Source organism: Triticum urartu, chromosome 3A (genome assembly GCF_056163025.1).
Source record: "Triticum urartu cultivar PI428250 chromosome 3A, HENAU_Tu73, whole genome shotgun sequence".
Classification (NCBI taxonomy): Eukaryota; Viridiplantae; Streptophyta; class Magnoliopsida; order Poales; family Poaceae; genus Triticum; species Triticum urartu.
The window spans coordinates 596,392,219-596,407,610 of NC_141875.1; the positions used below are offsets into that span (position 1 = coordinate 596,392,219).

At 49.8% G+C, this 15,392-nt stretch overlaps 2 protein-coding genes across 2 annotated transcripts; both read right to left on the reverse strand.

Annotated features, from left to right (window-relative positions):
• Nucleotides 1-4,994: 4,994 nt before the first annotated feature.
• On the reverse strand, nt 4,995-8,156 carry SBPASE (sedoheptulose-bisphosphatase). Its single transcript, XM_048692252.2, has 8 exons — nt 7,880-8,156; nt 7,657-7,794; nt 7,347-7,532; nt 7,179-7,260; nt 6,501-6,722; nt 6,306-6,406; nt 6,131-6,202; nt 4,995-5,504 (listed from the first exon to the last, which is right to left on the reverse strand). The coding sequence occupies exons 1-8, from the start codon at nt 7,976-7,978 to the stop codon at nt 5,223-5,225; spliced, it is 1,182 nt and encodes a 393-aa protein (XP_048548209.2). The 5' UTR covers nt 7,979-8,156; the 3' UTR covers nt 4,995-5,222.
• Nucleotides 8,157-9,378: 1,222 nt separating this feature from the next.
• LOC147980705 (uncharacterized) lies at nt 9,379-14,785 on the reverse strand. Its single transcript, XM_087513495.1, has 3 exons — nt 14,235-14,785; nt 9,995-10,710; nt 9,379-9,809 (listed from the first exon to the last, which is right to left on the reverse strand). Exons 1-3 carry the CDS (start codon nt 14,661-14,663, stop codon nt 9,773-9,775), a joined length of 1,182 nt encoding a protein of 393 aa, XP_087369621.1. The 5' UTR covers nt 14,664-14,785; the 3' UTR covers nt 9,379-9,772.
• Nucleotides 14,786-15,392: the final 607 nt, after the last annotated feature.

Sequence of the window (15,392 nt, forward strand, 5' to 3'; positions counted from 1 at the left end):
TTACGCCGCATACCTCGAAGCCTGTCAGCAGGTTGGTTAAAGCTCCGTTCAGTCCGCTCTTGGCGGACTGCACCTTCTCTACTACCACACCCATCAGGGTGCGGTGCTCCTCCACAATGGAGGCACGTTGAAGTGCTTCCAGTAGAGTGTTCGGCGCCTCCGGATTAGTGGAGGTCACCGATGGAGCCGACGCTCCCCCCTCTTTCAAAGGGGGCTGCTCGCCCGATCCCGAAGCCACATTGGTCTCCGGGAGAGTGTCCGGCTGGGGCCCGGATTGCTGATAGTCCCCATCGTCAGTTGCCATAGGGATGACCTCCCCTCTGTCTGCGGCGACCGAGGTGTTATCCTCGGGCGCCTTATCGATAGCCTCGCTGGCCCCTCCGCGGCCAGGAGAGGTCCTTCGGGATAACACCTCGGTGTCATCCGCGGTGAGGGGCGAGGGGGCTCGTGGAGGCGTCTCGCTCTCTGCCATCTCAGGCGGCAGAGAACTCCCCTCCGATAGCGAAGTGTTTGGGAGGTCGCGGGGACGGCTGAAAGATGCACAACATGATAACTTATATAATGAAAACAGGAAGACTAAAAGATGAACAGTAAGTGTTCAGATACTTACGTTGCGGCCAGGGGCTCGCCCTGGGAGGTTTTTTGGAGACCAGTTCGGCATCTGAGTCCGAACTATCCTGGAGGATCATTTTCCCCCTCTTAGGCGCCTCCCCCTTCGGGTCTTCGGAGGCCGCCCTCTTCTTCTTCCTCCCCTTGCGGGGGGAGGGGGGAGTCGCTTTCCACCACCTCCTCCTCCTCCTCTTCCTCGTCTCCCTCATGGGAGGAGGGGGCCTTGATCTCTCCAGACACGGCGTCTGAAGGACCCTTAGGGCGGGGACCGCTCTTGGTCTCCTTGCCCTTCTTTTTCTTGGCCTTCTTATCCGGCGCCTGATACGGCGCTGGGACCAGCATCTTCGTCAGCGGGGGGCATGGCAGGTTCTTCAGGCAGCGATGCCGGACAGTTGATCTGCTCCGCCTTCGCCGTCCAGCCCTACACGAAAGATGGACAATATAACTTAGGTAATGTTCAAAATACTGATCGGATACTTCTTCGGAAATGATATGTTTACCTCTGAGGTTGGATACTCTATGCCAAGTCTGATGTCCTCGGTCTTCTTCGGCCACGTCTTTTGGGCCTTGAAGAGCTGCTTCCATATGTCTTCGTGCATGGTGCCGGAGAAGCGCTTCAAGGTCCGTGGCCCCTCCGGATTGAACTCCCACATGTGAGAGGCCCGGAGTTGGCAGGGGAGAGTGCGGCGGAAAAGCATCACCTGGATCACGTTTGTGAGACCAGTATTCTTGCTTATCATATTGGTGATGCATTTTTTCAGCATCTGCACCTCCGCTGTGGATCCCTAGTCCAGGCCCTTAGCGGTCCACGAGGTAAGCCTCATAGGGGGTCCGGATCTGAACTCGGGAGTGGCCGCCCACTTAGCGTCGTGAGGTTCGGTGATGTAAAACCACTCCTGTTGCCATACCTTAACGGTCTCCACAAAGGCCCCCTTTGGCCAGACTGCGTTGGGGAGCTTGCTCACCATGGCGCTGCCGCAGTCTGCATGTTGCCCGTCAACCACCTTCGGCTTCAGATTGAAGACCTTGAGCCATAGGCCGAAGTGTGGGTTATGCGGAGTAGCGCCTCACACACGACGATGAACACCGATATATGGAGGAAAGAGTTCGGGGCTAGATCATGGAAATCTAGCCCGTAGTAGAACATGAGGCCCCGGACGAAGGGATGAAGGGGAAACCCTAGTCCTCGGAGGAAGTGAGGAATGAATACAACCCTTTCGCCGGGCTCTAGAGTGGGGACGACTTCATCCTTGGCAGGGAGCCTGTGCGCGATATCCGTGGACAGATATACCACCCCTCGGAGCTCCTTGACGTCCTTCTCGGTGACGGAGGAGGTCTCCCGCTTGCCCTTTGAACCAGATCTAGACATGGTCGGAGAGGTTGGTTGCGATGGGAAAGGTTCAGATTTTTGGGCGTCGGAGCTCAGGAGAGGGGAAGGCTAGAGAAGGAAGAAGGCGTCGGGAAAAGAGGAATCTTTGCCTTCTTATATGGGCGGTGAATACCAAACGCCCCCCTCAAGCCTTAAAACTCGCCTGTTCCCAAGGGGATCGTACGAATGGCACGGTTGGATTACCCAGAACCGTATTGATTAGGATCCCATAATGGGCGGGCATGATCTTTGTTTTGACAAGACGTGCCAATGGAGGTTGTGCCTCGAAACGTGAAGCGGGAGGCGTGAAAACGGTTTGAAATGCTAAGAGGCCAGATGTGACGTGTCACCGAAAAAGTTGTCAGTAAAAAGACACTATTTTATCTGGATATCCAGCCTTCGTGGCTAAGGGTTGTAACAGTTATGCAGAGCCGGATACAGTTCCTTTGTTCAGGGAATTGTTGCAAAGAATTTTAGGAGGAGGAACCAGACTTGCAATGCCGAAGACAATTCGCGTGCTGAACACATCGTCATCGAAGACTGGTTTTAGGAGCTACTGAGGGAGTCCTGGATGAGGGGGGTCCTCGGATGTCCGGGCTATTTGGTATGGGCCGGACTGATGGGCCGTGAAAATACAAGCAGAAGACTTTCCCCCGTGTTCGGGTTGGACTCCCCTATGCGTGGACGGCAAGATTGGTGTCCGGATATGTTATTTTCTCCCCCCACAAACCGACTCTGTACAACCCTAGGCCCATCCGGCGTGTATATAAATCAGGGGTTTAGTCCGTAAAAGCTATCATAACTCTCATAGGCTAGACATCTAGGGTTTAGCAATTACGATCTCGAGGTAGATCAACTCTTGTAACCCCTATATTCATCAAATACAATCAAGCAGGACGTAGGGTTTTACCTCCATTAAGAGGGCCCAAACCTGGGTAAACATTGTGTCTCATTTGTTCCTTGCTACCCTCGATCCTCAGACGCATAGTTCGGGGCCCCTTACCTGAGATCGGACGGTTTTGACACCGACAACCGACACGTGGGCTTTGCCCGGGGCCGACCACCACCACCGGCGGAGGGGGAAGTGAGGGCTGGGGAAGGGTTAGGTGGCGTCGGCTTAGATCTCTTGGTCATTATCTCCGTTGCATGATTGTACTATAAGCTAGCCCATGAGCTAAGCAGGTGTGTATTTTAAAGCACCGGATCCATGATGTAATATTATGACATATGATGTATTTTTGGCATTTCATCGTCAAATGTGCTTGTCAGCTATTGATTCAAGGACTAGCGTAGAAAGCTGATAGATTCAGGGGCCCTCTTAAGACCGGGTTGTGACAGTTTTCTGATGGACCAGAAAAGTAGGTAGGACCAACCTGCGAACAGATACATGACTGTATTGGATGGTAAAAGACGTCCTAACTATTTTATTTGAACGGTTGTGGATGGTTTGAAGGTCGGGTACTCCGTTCGGCGAGTATTAAGTTGCAGGCTTCCCAGGAGCTTCTGTGAGCATAATCATGACACTGTCAGCCGTAATCAAGTCCATTAAGTAATCGTCTGACAGAATCAAGACGGTGGATCCGGGCATCCGGCCGGATGCTGGATACATTTACCCAGATAGCACATGGCCGCAGACGCGATCGACGCGCCACCTGTATATGTAGTAATGTAAAAAAATAAGTTCAAACTAATCAAGCAGAGAGACAAAACTTCCCAACCATGTCAGGACCCTGCTACTTGCTACTACCCTCCTTCATTTCCTTTTGATGACTACTACTCCTACTAATCTTGTGACGACGAGGGAGGTGGGACTTAACCACGAACCAGCACTCTAGTACTACCCGATGGCTATGACAGGCGGCGACAAAGCAAGTGAGCAGCGCGCGCGGCCCGGCGTGAGGCCAAGCAAAGGCGCGGCGAGCCGGCACCCGTCCCGTCGCCGGGAGGGACGGACGGGCACTGGCGCCGCGGTACCCGACGCGCCGAGACGCCGAGGAAACAAGGCCGAGATCGAATATTTGACTGTGGAGCCGGACGTTTGCTAGCTAGCGCGGTCTCCCTCTGCTCCTACCGCCTCCTCCTTTTTCTATGACAGGGTGACGCCGACGGCGGGCCGTCAACTCCATCGTCCGCTGCCGGAGGACGAGCCCTGCATGCTTCCGGTCGACGCAGTACGCGCACTAGCTGTGGCTAGCTTGGGGCATTGCGTCGGTTGCATCGATGGAGCTATGCGACGCTGGTCGCCGTCAGGCCAGGCCAGGCCAGGGATGGAGGCGCGCCATATTCCTACGTGTAGTAGGCACGGCCCTGCCGCCACGGCTGGCGGCACGCTCTGGCCATGCACGGCCTGCACCTGCACCCGCAACCAAACATGCGCGTACTCCACCGCTCGATTGCGCAATCAGCGAGCACATGCCATCCGAGCTTGAGGTTCTCCTGCCGTCCTGGCGGTCTCCTTTTCAGTTTTCACCACGCCCGACCTGGACCGTTCGACTAATGAAGTCTCGATCAAATGAACTACGAGCGCTGCTGGTGCTACAGCGCTCGCACGCGGCCAGGCCCGTGTGGCTGCATGCCATGCGACGACGTGCAGAGCCTTGCGTCACATCATGCATGCATGCACGATGCATCCCACTGTAGTGTACCGCGGTACCCGAAAGGGATTCAAAGAAAGAATGGACAGCCGTGGTGGTACGTACCGAGAGGATCGGCGGTCAGGATTTGCGGAGTCGGGGGGGTGCAGGGATCGATCGGCGCGGTTGGTCGGGGTGGGTGGGTTTCAGACAAACTGCTTTCCCGGTCTCAGACATCAGACAAACTGCTTTCTCGGTCAGGATTTGTGTTGTTCCTCTGTTGCACCCCATACCGTGGACTGTTGCATGCGGCCTGGCTCGTAGTAGCTCGTGGAAACATCGGGACTGTTGCGTGACAGTCCTGTGTGTGCGAGAGAGAGGGAGAGGAGCAAAGGTGCAGAGATCGGAGATCACGTTGCCTGCTTAGGTTAGACACGCAGACATCTGATGACACAAGTGTTGCCAATGCCATGCACAAACGCACGACTGTGTACGTACAACAATCGCCTCGCAGTGGAGACAAGGGCGGCAGACGTACGCAAGCCGGTCTGCCGACTGTATTACCAGTTCGGATCATCACAAGACAACAGCATGCTTCAGACTCTATAACGGACAGCTTGTTTAAATTTTCAGGTTGAGAAAGGCGTAAAAAAAGAAGAAGAAGAAGATTATTAGGCGGTGGCGCCGACGGTGGCGCTGGCGGCGAGTCTGGAGGAGCCGTAGAGGGTCTCCTCGAAGCGGATGATCTCGTTCTTGGAGCCGTAGGCCACCTGGGTCCGCTCGTCCAGGACGGAGATCACCTTGTCCAGCACCGACTGCTTGCCGTCGCTGCTGTGCCCGCCGGCCTTCTCTATCAAGAACCCCAGCGGCGCCACCTCGAACAGCAGCCGCAGCTTCGCCTTCGCCGTCGGCGACGTCACGTTCGTGAAGATGCCCTTCTCCTTCACGATGATCTGCATGCATGCACGCACCATTCATCAAACATACATCCCTCTCTTCTCACGCATGCATGCACACGAGTAATAACGCTAAAACGAAAGATTTCAATCTCTGCATGCAATGGAGTGTATACGGAAGCAAAGCAAAGTTGGTGCACTAGTACGCGCCGTGCCGGTCGATCGACAGCATGCATGGCCTTGCTTAAAGCAGACGCCGGCACAGGCTCGATGGTCGACCGCATGGGCGCGCGGTGGAACAACAGTTGGTGGCACTCACAGCTGCGAGCACCCAGCCAAATTCTTGTTCTCAGAAAAGTTACATTGCCTCGACTCCAAGATTGTCGTCCTCTCTGGCGCCAAAGGCGCAGGAGTAGAATTGACATGACAGATCGATCATGGCCCTGTTCGATGCTGAGTCGAACCGGCACTATTCGTGATCATCAATCAGATCACCGATCGGTACTGAAGAACTAGTGCCATGGCATTTCATTGCTCCACGCATGCAATGCAAGTGATTTTACAAATGCAGGTGTTTGTAGGGCTGGGTCTGAAACTCTGAATAACATTTGTGGTTTCTAAGTATGCGAGAAACATATGACTTGTGTAAATTGTAATAACTGAATAGTTGTTGATGTATGTACCTGGTTGACATCAGGGACCATTCCTCCGGTGTAACGCAGAGTGTACTTCTCCTTCACATAGTAGTTGACAAGCTGACAGGATACATTTTCCACTTGTTAGGTTCTGATTACAACTGTTCCTACATCAGTCTAGAGCCGTGCAGAGAAGCAACAACCAAACAGTAACTGGTACCACCTTGTCATAATCAGGGTTGTCGAACGTGGCCCTCAGATTGCCAGGGGAGAACATCTTCCCTTCTCCGATGCTCGTGGTGTCCTTGACATGCTGCCATTTACCTGCAGCATTTGTAGTAGACCTTCGATTAACACTGTCACACGCATACAGAAGCTCCATTCCATTGGGGACTTGATTCAGAAGAGAAGTAAAAACCTTCGTCGAGGAGAAGGAATTCGTGTGTCCCGGGGCAGTCCTTGAGGGCAACTACGAAGGTGGTGCGAGGGCCGTAGATGCCCATGGCGGCAGCAACCTGGTCACCGCCGGTGACGCCGGTCAGCTTGTCGCCGGGCCAGACGCCGAAGATGGTTCCCACGGTGAAGTTGGTGTCCACGATGCTGGAGCCGTCAAGGGGGTCGAACGCCACACTGAATCCGCCTGCGAGACGCGACCGAAAACCCGAGCCGATCATAATTCAGAAAGCCAAAATTTCTGCATCTCGTGAACGCCAGCTAAAATGAGCTACGTAGCTACAGTGCATGTAGCTGCTGGCGAGTGGATGGTCCCTATGAGTGGAATCCAAGAAGACGCCATGGTTACATGTACTGATACGTTGTTCCACTGCTATAGTGCTCTCAAGGTGAGAAGGTGGACATGTGTTTTGTTCAGCAGCAGACTAGCAGTGGTGTTGCTGGTGTAGTGTGGCACTGGACTCTGCCCAGTACTACAGTACCACTATGTATTCAGGCGCAGGAATGGCACGCGGTTCTGCCAAGAACACGGTTAAAACATAAGGCGATCGTCTTCCTCCTTAACCATCTTGTCGAGATTTGGGCTTTGATTCCTGGCTGATTATTTATCGTGACAAGATGGATATGCAGTTATGTAAAGTACCTTCGACCGGGCCACCCATGTCCTGCAGCTCGGGGACTTCCTCAGAGCACGCGTACTTGCACACATGGGAGTACTCCAACGCCTGCATATATATACGAGAGGTGAGGAACCGTGACGGGACGAGGCGTGCACTCACGGATGGAAAGCGCTGGCTCACGGCCGTCTCACCTCGAAGAGGAGCTTGTCGGCGAGCATGTCGACGGCGAGCTGCTCGTCGCCGAAGGAGTTGACGCAGGCCGTGCCGCCGCAGGAGGCCGTCCGGACCTTGAAGGCGATCGTCCTCATCGCCTCCCCCATGCAGATCAGCAGCCTGATGAGGTTCTTGTCCGGCGTCGCCTTGGTCAGGAACTCCTCCTGCCACCACGCAAAAAAAAAAAACCCAAAAAGTGCACAGACACCGTTAGCTTCACGTGACACCGGCGACGCGCAGGGGACTAGACCAGAGCATGTATACTGGTGGCGGGTGCAGGGCACGAACCAGGCTGTCGCCGATCGCGCAGCGGGTGGTGAGCGCCGCCCGGCTGGCCGCCTTGGACTGCCGCCCCGCCGGGAAAGACGTCCTCGCCGTGTTCGCCCGCAGCGACTCGCCGTAGAACGAGGTCGCCGGCCTGGCAGCCTGCCGCACGCATTGCCCATCCGGCATCAGCAAAACAAAAACGGTTGACGCCTCACCACATGTTGGATATCCTAACATTACACACCTTGGGCCTGTAGGACTGCGAGAAGGACATGGCGGCGCAGCACGCCGGGGAGCGCGTGGCGGCCCCGTGCGCGTAGCCGGCGGCCGCGACGGTCTCCATTGCTGCTGGCTGGCTGGCTGCCGGTGCGTGGTCTGGCCGGCGCTGACGAGGAGAGAGAGGCTACGGAGCTTAAGATTTCAGAAGAGTGGTATTAGCTTGCCTACGTTTTTTACGTCGCGGCGCGGCTGGGGGGTTTGGGAGGAACGGATCACGCACGGTGGATGCACGACTGGACCAGATAAGCCGGGGGCCAACGTGGCGCCGGAGAAGATAGAGCGCGGGAAGACGACCGCTCGTGGGTTGTGTGGCCCTGCTGGTGCCGGGACGAGCCGGCGATGGAGCAGCACCGGATCGACCGGCCCGGGTGCGTACGGTGGTGCGTGTGTGCCGCTTCCCGTGGCAACTTGCGCGAATCAGATTGGTTGCAAGTTTGCAATTCTACGAGGATTAAATTTCAGTGGTGTTTTCCGTTCGAGAAAACATCATGTGTGTTACCCTTTTTTTTCCCCAAAAGTGCTCTTTTGATCCCGAGCTCACATGTGACAGTAAAATCGAGAAAATAGTAAATCTGATTATTATTTTTGTGATGAATGTTTGCAAATTTTGTGATGCAATGACCTCCATGGAGGTTAGAGCGAAAAAACAAAATCGATGCTCGAGTTAAAACATTCATCAATATTTATCACAAAAAAATAAGATTTTTTTACTATATTTTTTGAATTTATTGTTTATCAAGGAGCATATGAGCTCGGTTCAAAGACTATATGCCCTTCTTTTTGTAATAACTTTGTTGCCTTTGCCTTTGTCATATATGGAGTAGATAATTTTAGCGAACTGGCCAAACATTATTTAGATAATTTTAGACCTTGCTCGATAATTTCTTGTATGATGCAAGGTGATTAGAGGTGCTTAGTAAAATAAATCATTTTTTCTTAAGCACCAGTATCTTCTCTACAAGAGGGATGTCTAATTAAGCATCCACCCTTTACAAATAAATAAGCACTAGAGCTCAAGGAAAAGCTAATTTATTTTTCTAAGCGCCTTGCATTGTAGACCTTAGGTGAAGTGTAACCGTTGTTGGTTACTGAGAAGTAGAACGAATTTCTAAAGCCTTGTACAATGAAAGATGATTAGGCAGGTGCCAAGAAAAATAAATTGAATTTTTCTGAAGCAACGGTGCCTATTTATATAGGAGAGACGCTTAGTTAAACGTCTATCCTGTATAAATAAGCACCGGTGCTTAAGGAAATCCTAGTTTATTTCTCTAAACACCTTTCCTAAGCACCTTCCATTGTACAAGGCCTAAACCAGCAGCGGGTGGGTATTTCACAAAAGAAACATCCTCCATTCCAAAACAGATGACTCAAGTTTGCACTAATTTTATACTAAAGTTAGTACAAAGTTGAGTCGTCTATTTTGAAACAGAGGGAGTACATGACAAGCTGACAACACCAGAAACAGCTGTACCAAACTGGGGAATAAAGACACAGTAAACGGGTTTTGGGTTTTGACCCTCTCAAGTCTCAACTCTTCACGAAAGAAACGAAACCAATGACCATTTGTTTTCTACCCACTTTAGTCTTTAAGACCTGTATTTCATTTTTCCTGTACACGGGAAAACATTCATATCAGATGAGCTCTTTGAGCATCAAGCCACAACTGACTGGCTTGCCCGTTACCCTGACACAAGCATTGAGAACGAGAATGGTGTGCAATTCGCATGAGTTTCTGCGCAGAACGGATGGCTAGGTCTAAGCGAGCGACTGAAGGATCGATCACTCAAGGTGATGAGTGTCTCAGCACATCAAAACAGGCGCGCATGCAGAAACGCATGCCAGGTAGCTGTCAGCAGACTCATAAAATCTTCTTCACCTCTTGGACATCCTGGGGCCTGAAATAATGTAAATGTTAGCAAAATCGGATATCGTTATTACCAGCTAGTGCTTGACGTTCGAAGGGAGCGTTTAGTCTACTCTTGCAGCTAACATCAGCGCATTAAATAAACAGGGGGATGAATTTCCATGTATGCACTACACCTGCTTACGCAAACATATGGGGTCATGTGTAGGGCCATACCTCTGGGACGAATTGGAGCCATCAGATTGATCTTCATCCTCCTCTTCCTCTGCTTCATCCTCATCACTATCAATCTCCAACAGACTCAGCCTGCACTGGTTTGAAACTCTTCTCATGAGGAAAACATTGAGGTAGTACCGCACCAAGTCCACCCTGGTCTTCGAGGCAAAATGTTTTGCCGCTATCGCCCAAAAACTCTTATTTTCAAACACAGGAACCAACTGCTCAACTGCAGCAAACTTCAGTTGCTCCTCAATACTCCACATCTTAGAAACCTGCTCACCCATCAAATCAAATTTCCATTCCGTGAAAACTTGACCAATTTCAGACCTTAGCCGATCCCTGGCGGTGTTGATGTGATGTAATCTGCAATAGAAGTTTCCTGGATATGGGCAATTACATGATTCAGGCCTTCCCTGTCCAGCTACCACAATATTTGTCTGTAAGACATAACCTTCAGGTGGCCAAGTTCTGCTTCCTAGCATCTTTGAGGTGTTCGGGTCATTCCTGTACCAAGAAAGCTCTGCGTCTGAAGGTGGCCCAGTCCAGTCAGGTATCTCAGCCTGAAACTGCTCACCTACTCCAATCTTTTTCCTTTGCGTGAGAAGCACTGATGTCATGAGTACCATTCTCCTAGCTAGCCTCTCGGATTTCCTTGTTGGGGTTGGCCCTTTCCTTGGTCTTTCTGACTGGTCCTTAGTTCTGTACTTCCTTTTCTGAAAGATGAAAAATGCAACAATGTCCAAAAGAGTAAGAAAGAGAAAATTGTTTCAGAAAGCACAAAACAAAATGGAAAGCAGAGTAAAAGAAATATAGTGAGGAAACTGACAATAAAAGTAAGCAATCAAGCTTTGACAAATTGTCAGACAGGGAGAGGAAATTCTACAAACTAAACACTGAAGAGGCTTTGTGTAACACCCTACGGCCCAAATAGATAACAGCCCAGCCCACGACAGGGCAGACAACTTTTGTCCTTGCTTCAGGCAAAAGGGTCAGCCCAGAAATGCTACGTCTTGCACCCAGAAGGCTTTTCTGCAAGTGTAACTCATGTTAAACCGGCCATGTGGGACTAAAAGCAGGGGCGCTACACTTGAGTATCGTAGATACAAATTCGCCAAGCAGATAGAAACATCCAGCCCTCGGTTTTTGTTCAGATGAGACCACGACACAGGTTTCACAGGGAACGATCCTTTTCCCAGATATAAAAATAGGGTAATCATGGCTCAGGCGTATCCACATTCTTTCAATTGGAGTTTTGACTACGAACAAAATTCAGTGAATTGTTTCAATATACATAGTACAAAACACCACTGGGTTAATGCTACGTGCCTATTCTTTGCACATTCCGGACTTGATACAGGAACAAATACCTGAAAGTTGCACTGTACCTCCATTTTATAAAAGTATTAATCATACGCTTCAAAAAACTTTTCTTATTAAGGTAAATGGAACACAAGTTGCAGATGATTCTCTCTCTAGAGAGAGTCAACATCACCATGGTTCTCTAATTTTAAACATTTTGGATCTGACACTATGTGCCTATTACCTACCATCCTTTGATGCCAGCTATGCCTTGTACGTTGTTCTTCCCAGTAACATGTAGGATGCACATCGCGCGGCTGTGCAGGAAATCATGACTATCATTGCCACTACGCCAAACTTTAAATAATTATACAGTCAGCACTTCCCCAGGTCCTCTATCTCACAGCAAGTTTCAAAATATCGGCTACCGGGTTTATATCGGTTCGGTTTCCGTAAATTGGATGTCAGATATCGGTGATATACCAGACGGTATATAGTTATATAGGAGGAAACATATCTGTTTTTTTGTCATTCTTGTTTAGACATGCCTATTTTAATAATAATAAAAGAATGATGTCAGTGCTTGTGTTACAACTAAATGATTCCAAGTTTATTAACTAGTAAATTAAGAAATAAATCAATAAATACTCTCAAAATTCTTATTCTAACATAAAAATTACGTCATATATGCACATTTACAAAACATTATGTGTGAATTTTATAATTTGATGCAGCTATAAATACCTAATTTCATATTCACCATTTTTTCTAGAAAGAACCCTCGTCGTCCACATATTGGTCTATGTCGGTGGACATAACGGGTCAAATATCAGCCATATCGGTCAATATACCAGTCTATATGTCTGATCTGCATAAAAACGATATTTACAAAATGATATGTTATATCTGTATCGGTAGACCATCAATGACGATATATCGGCCGACTGGTCGTATCAGCCTAGATTTAGAAGCCTGTCACACGGAAACTATGTACATCTGTCAGCTTTATGCCAAAGTTGCACAGAGCCACAGACTAATAAATGTTTCGGCCAAAATACACTTTAAAAGGCTTTCACTATTTTTACATCGACAAAGGCATGACCACTCGATATGACATAAATCATAAGTTCAGGTTTAATCATAAGTTCAGGTTTCCAATATGATAATCCAGGATAGGTTTAAATGTCAGGTAAAATATAGTGAATACAGGAGAAAATAATGCACATTAGTCCAGATTCTAGATATATAATTTTCACTTCCATAAAAGAAAGGAGACTTCGTTTAAACAATTAATTTGGCATCATTATTAAAGAAAACAGTGCACACTAGTCACATCGACCAATTGGCTAGCTAGAGCAGACTGAAATGCCCACAGCCCGACGACCCGTGTTCGAAGCTCAACCCTCCGTTCTGTTGGTGCTCGCCTTCTTGAAAAATGCCACCAAGGGCTAGTCTTGGTTGGTCGAGTTTCTTTTTGTTAGTTATGGATACATGCCATTTGTGAACATGCATGTTCAACTGAATAAAAGCATGTCGGCAATTCCCCGATATGCATCACTTATTATAAAGCCTCACATGTCATTGACATTCTCACTAGGAACTCCTCATGGTAAAATTTTCAAGCTTAGTTTCTATCCTAACATAAACATAGATAGTTTTGATGGGCTAACAAATTAATGCATTAACTGTGACTAAAAGAAGTTGAAATTATATAAATTTAGTGAATGGGACTCGAGGCATGAAACTTAATATTCTGGATGTTTACTTCACAAATATAGGTTGTTTAGCCACAGGTGCAAGACCTAAGGAATAGCCATGGTTTTCAAGTCGCTCTGTGGTAGCGACTCGGAAAAAGTCGAGCCTGCAATTGCGACTAGTCGCGACTCACGACTCGAGTCAACACTAAGTTGAGTCGATATTTTTTTGCGACTCATCGACTAGTCGCACGACTCAAAACCATGAGAATAGCCTAATATTACCACCATGCCCTTCTCTTACTCCAGGTTGATCGAGCTATTCTCTCAATTCTCACATTCTCTTTGTAAGGAGGCCTCATTTATTAATGAGATTAATGGTCATGGGATGTAAGATGTAACAGGAACACGACAAAAGTGCCGACAGCATGTAAAACAATATGAGATGAATAATCGACCTACTACATTATTATCTAATGGAACCATCATCAATGAGGGCAACAAGTTTTTGTGTGACTGCCATGCTCGCCGTGCCTCAATTCCACGATAGGCGGTTCTTACAAGCTTCCCTGACTTATGAGTTACAAAGCTCAGTTTTCAGTTGCTGAATCGTGGAGCGCTTATAATCTGTTGTGAACAAATCTACATAGGCCGCCGAAGGAGGAAAAGTTTGGCTAGCAAAACGGTAGAAGGAAAAAAAATCCGGTTTGACAAAAAGGGATTAGGAGTATCATAATTGACCGTGCAAGGCCAACTGCAGCCTGAGTCACCAGCTGAGATACAGAGAAGCAAGACTTCCCCAATCAGGATCTTCCATTGTTTGGGAAAGGTTCAACAATACATGGTTGCTCTGCGGTGCCTGAGATTCTCTTTGCATGAAACAGGACACCCGTCAATTGCCATTCCATGCCCTGGGACTCCATTTAGTACATGGTTGCTGAGATTCTGTTTGCTTGAAACGGTACACCGGTCAACTGCCATTCGCCCACTCCATAACCTGGGACTCCATTTACAAATGCACTCCTAGAAAAACAAGCCTAGCGATGCGGGCAATAGGTCACGGAGCGGAATGACATGTAGTGACAAAATCCTAGATGCAGAAATATCCCATCCATGCGAAGCAGCCGGAGAGCACAAACGGAACATGGTCAGCAACAGTCCACCCGCCCAATCCACGGCTACCTCGACAAATTAGCAACAGATCGCGACTCACGGCCATAGGGTTTTTGCGAATTCGTCCTCACCTTGGAGAAGCTGGGGAGTTCGGCCTGGTCCGCCACGTCCTCCATCTTGAGGTAGCGCGCGCGCCGCAAGGCCAGCACCTGCCGCTTCCTCGGCCTGTCCGCCGGCCGCTTCGCGCAGGGATCCACGGCGACCTCCCGCGCCCACGACACCAGCGCCCCCAGATCCCCAGCCGCGCCGTTGCCGCCTCCGGCCCCGCGCTGCAGGATCCCCCCGACGAGCGCGTGGAACAGCCGACGCGGCTGGCCGGCGCCATCCGCCTGCGCGTGCGGCGAGGGGGCAGCGCCCGAGGAGGAGGAGGGGTTGGGCGGATACGGCGAGGGGGAAGCGGCGGCGGCGGCGGCGGCCGGCGCGTGGCGTGGCTGGTCGGCGCAGTGGCCGTTTAGGGCGAAGGGGGCTTCGAGGAGCTGCTTCTGGTACATCCCGACCATCGGAGCGCGGGCGCCGCCGCCAGTCGCAGTGGCGGCGACGCGGCTGGCTGGGGGCAGGTCGGCCGCGCGCCCTCTGCCTGCGCCTGGGTGGGAGGGAGGGAGGGAGGAGAATTGGAAGATTTGGGGTATCTCGTTAGATTTGTGCAAAATTTGAAAGAATTGGGATGGAATTATGGAATGTTCTAGGTTAGGGTCTGCAAGGGGTGGAGCGGTGCTGCGGTTCGTGGAGGCCAGCGTGGCGGGCCCGGTGAAATTTTTTGCCCCCCCCCCCCCCCCAGCGCGATCGTGGTGGTAAGTGATAACTGCTTCATCTGGACCGTCCGATGCGGGACGATTAGAGATAATTTTTCCAATCTAGTACTCTCTGTTCCAAATTACTCGTCGCAAAAATAAATGTACCTAAAACTAAAATACATCTATTTCTGCGACGAGTAACTCGAAATAGAGGGAGTACTTCCTTCATCCAAAAATTATTGTCTTTGATTTATCTAAATATGGATATATTAAGTCACGTTTTAGTATTAGATATATCTGTATCTAGACAAACAAGAATTTTGGACGGAGAGAGTACTATGATACTTACTGATTAAGCATTGGAGATGTTGATAATTTTGTCATCGAACGTAAGAGCACTTCAACTTCTAAAGTATTTTTTTTCAAAACAGAGCAACTTCTAAAGCATTGTGCACCTTAATACAAATGGTTTGTATCTTCTCGCGACTCTCCCTC

Excerpts from the sequence above, each read along its gene's own strand:
- SBPASE (XM_048692252.2), bottom strand. The coding sequence starts at position 7,978 with ATGGAGACCGTCGCGGCCGCCGGCTACGCGCACGGGGCCGCCACGCGC. Across the intron at positions 7,261-7,346 it reads CCGACAAGCTCCTCTTCGAG|GCGTTGGAGTACTCCCATGT; the intron begins GTGAGACGGCCG and ends ATATATATGCAG. Across the intron at positions 6,203-6,305 it reads ACAACCCTGATTATGACAAG|CTTGTCAACTACTATGTGAA; the intron begins GTGGTACCAGTT and ends GTATCCTGTCAG.
- LOC147980705 (XM_087513495.1), bottom strand. The coding sequence starts at position 14,663 with ATGGTCGGGATGTACCAGAAGCAGCTCCTCGAAGCCCCCTTCGCCCTA. Across the intron at positions 10,711-14,234 it reads AACTCCCCAGCTTCTCCAAG|AAAAGGAAGTACAGAACTAA; the intron begins GTGAGGACGAAT and ends TTCATCTTTCAG. Across the intron at positions 9,810-9,994 it reads GGCTCCAATTCGTCCCAGAG|GCCCCAGGATGTCCAAGAGG; the intron begins GTATGGCCCTAC and ends ACATTATTTCAG.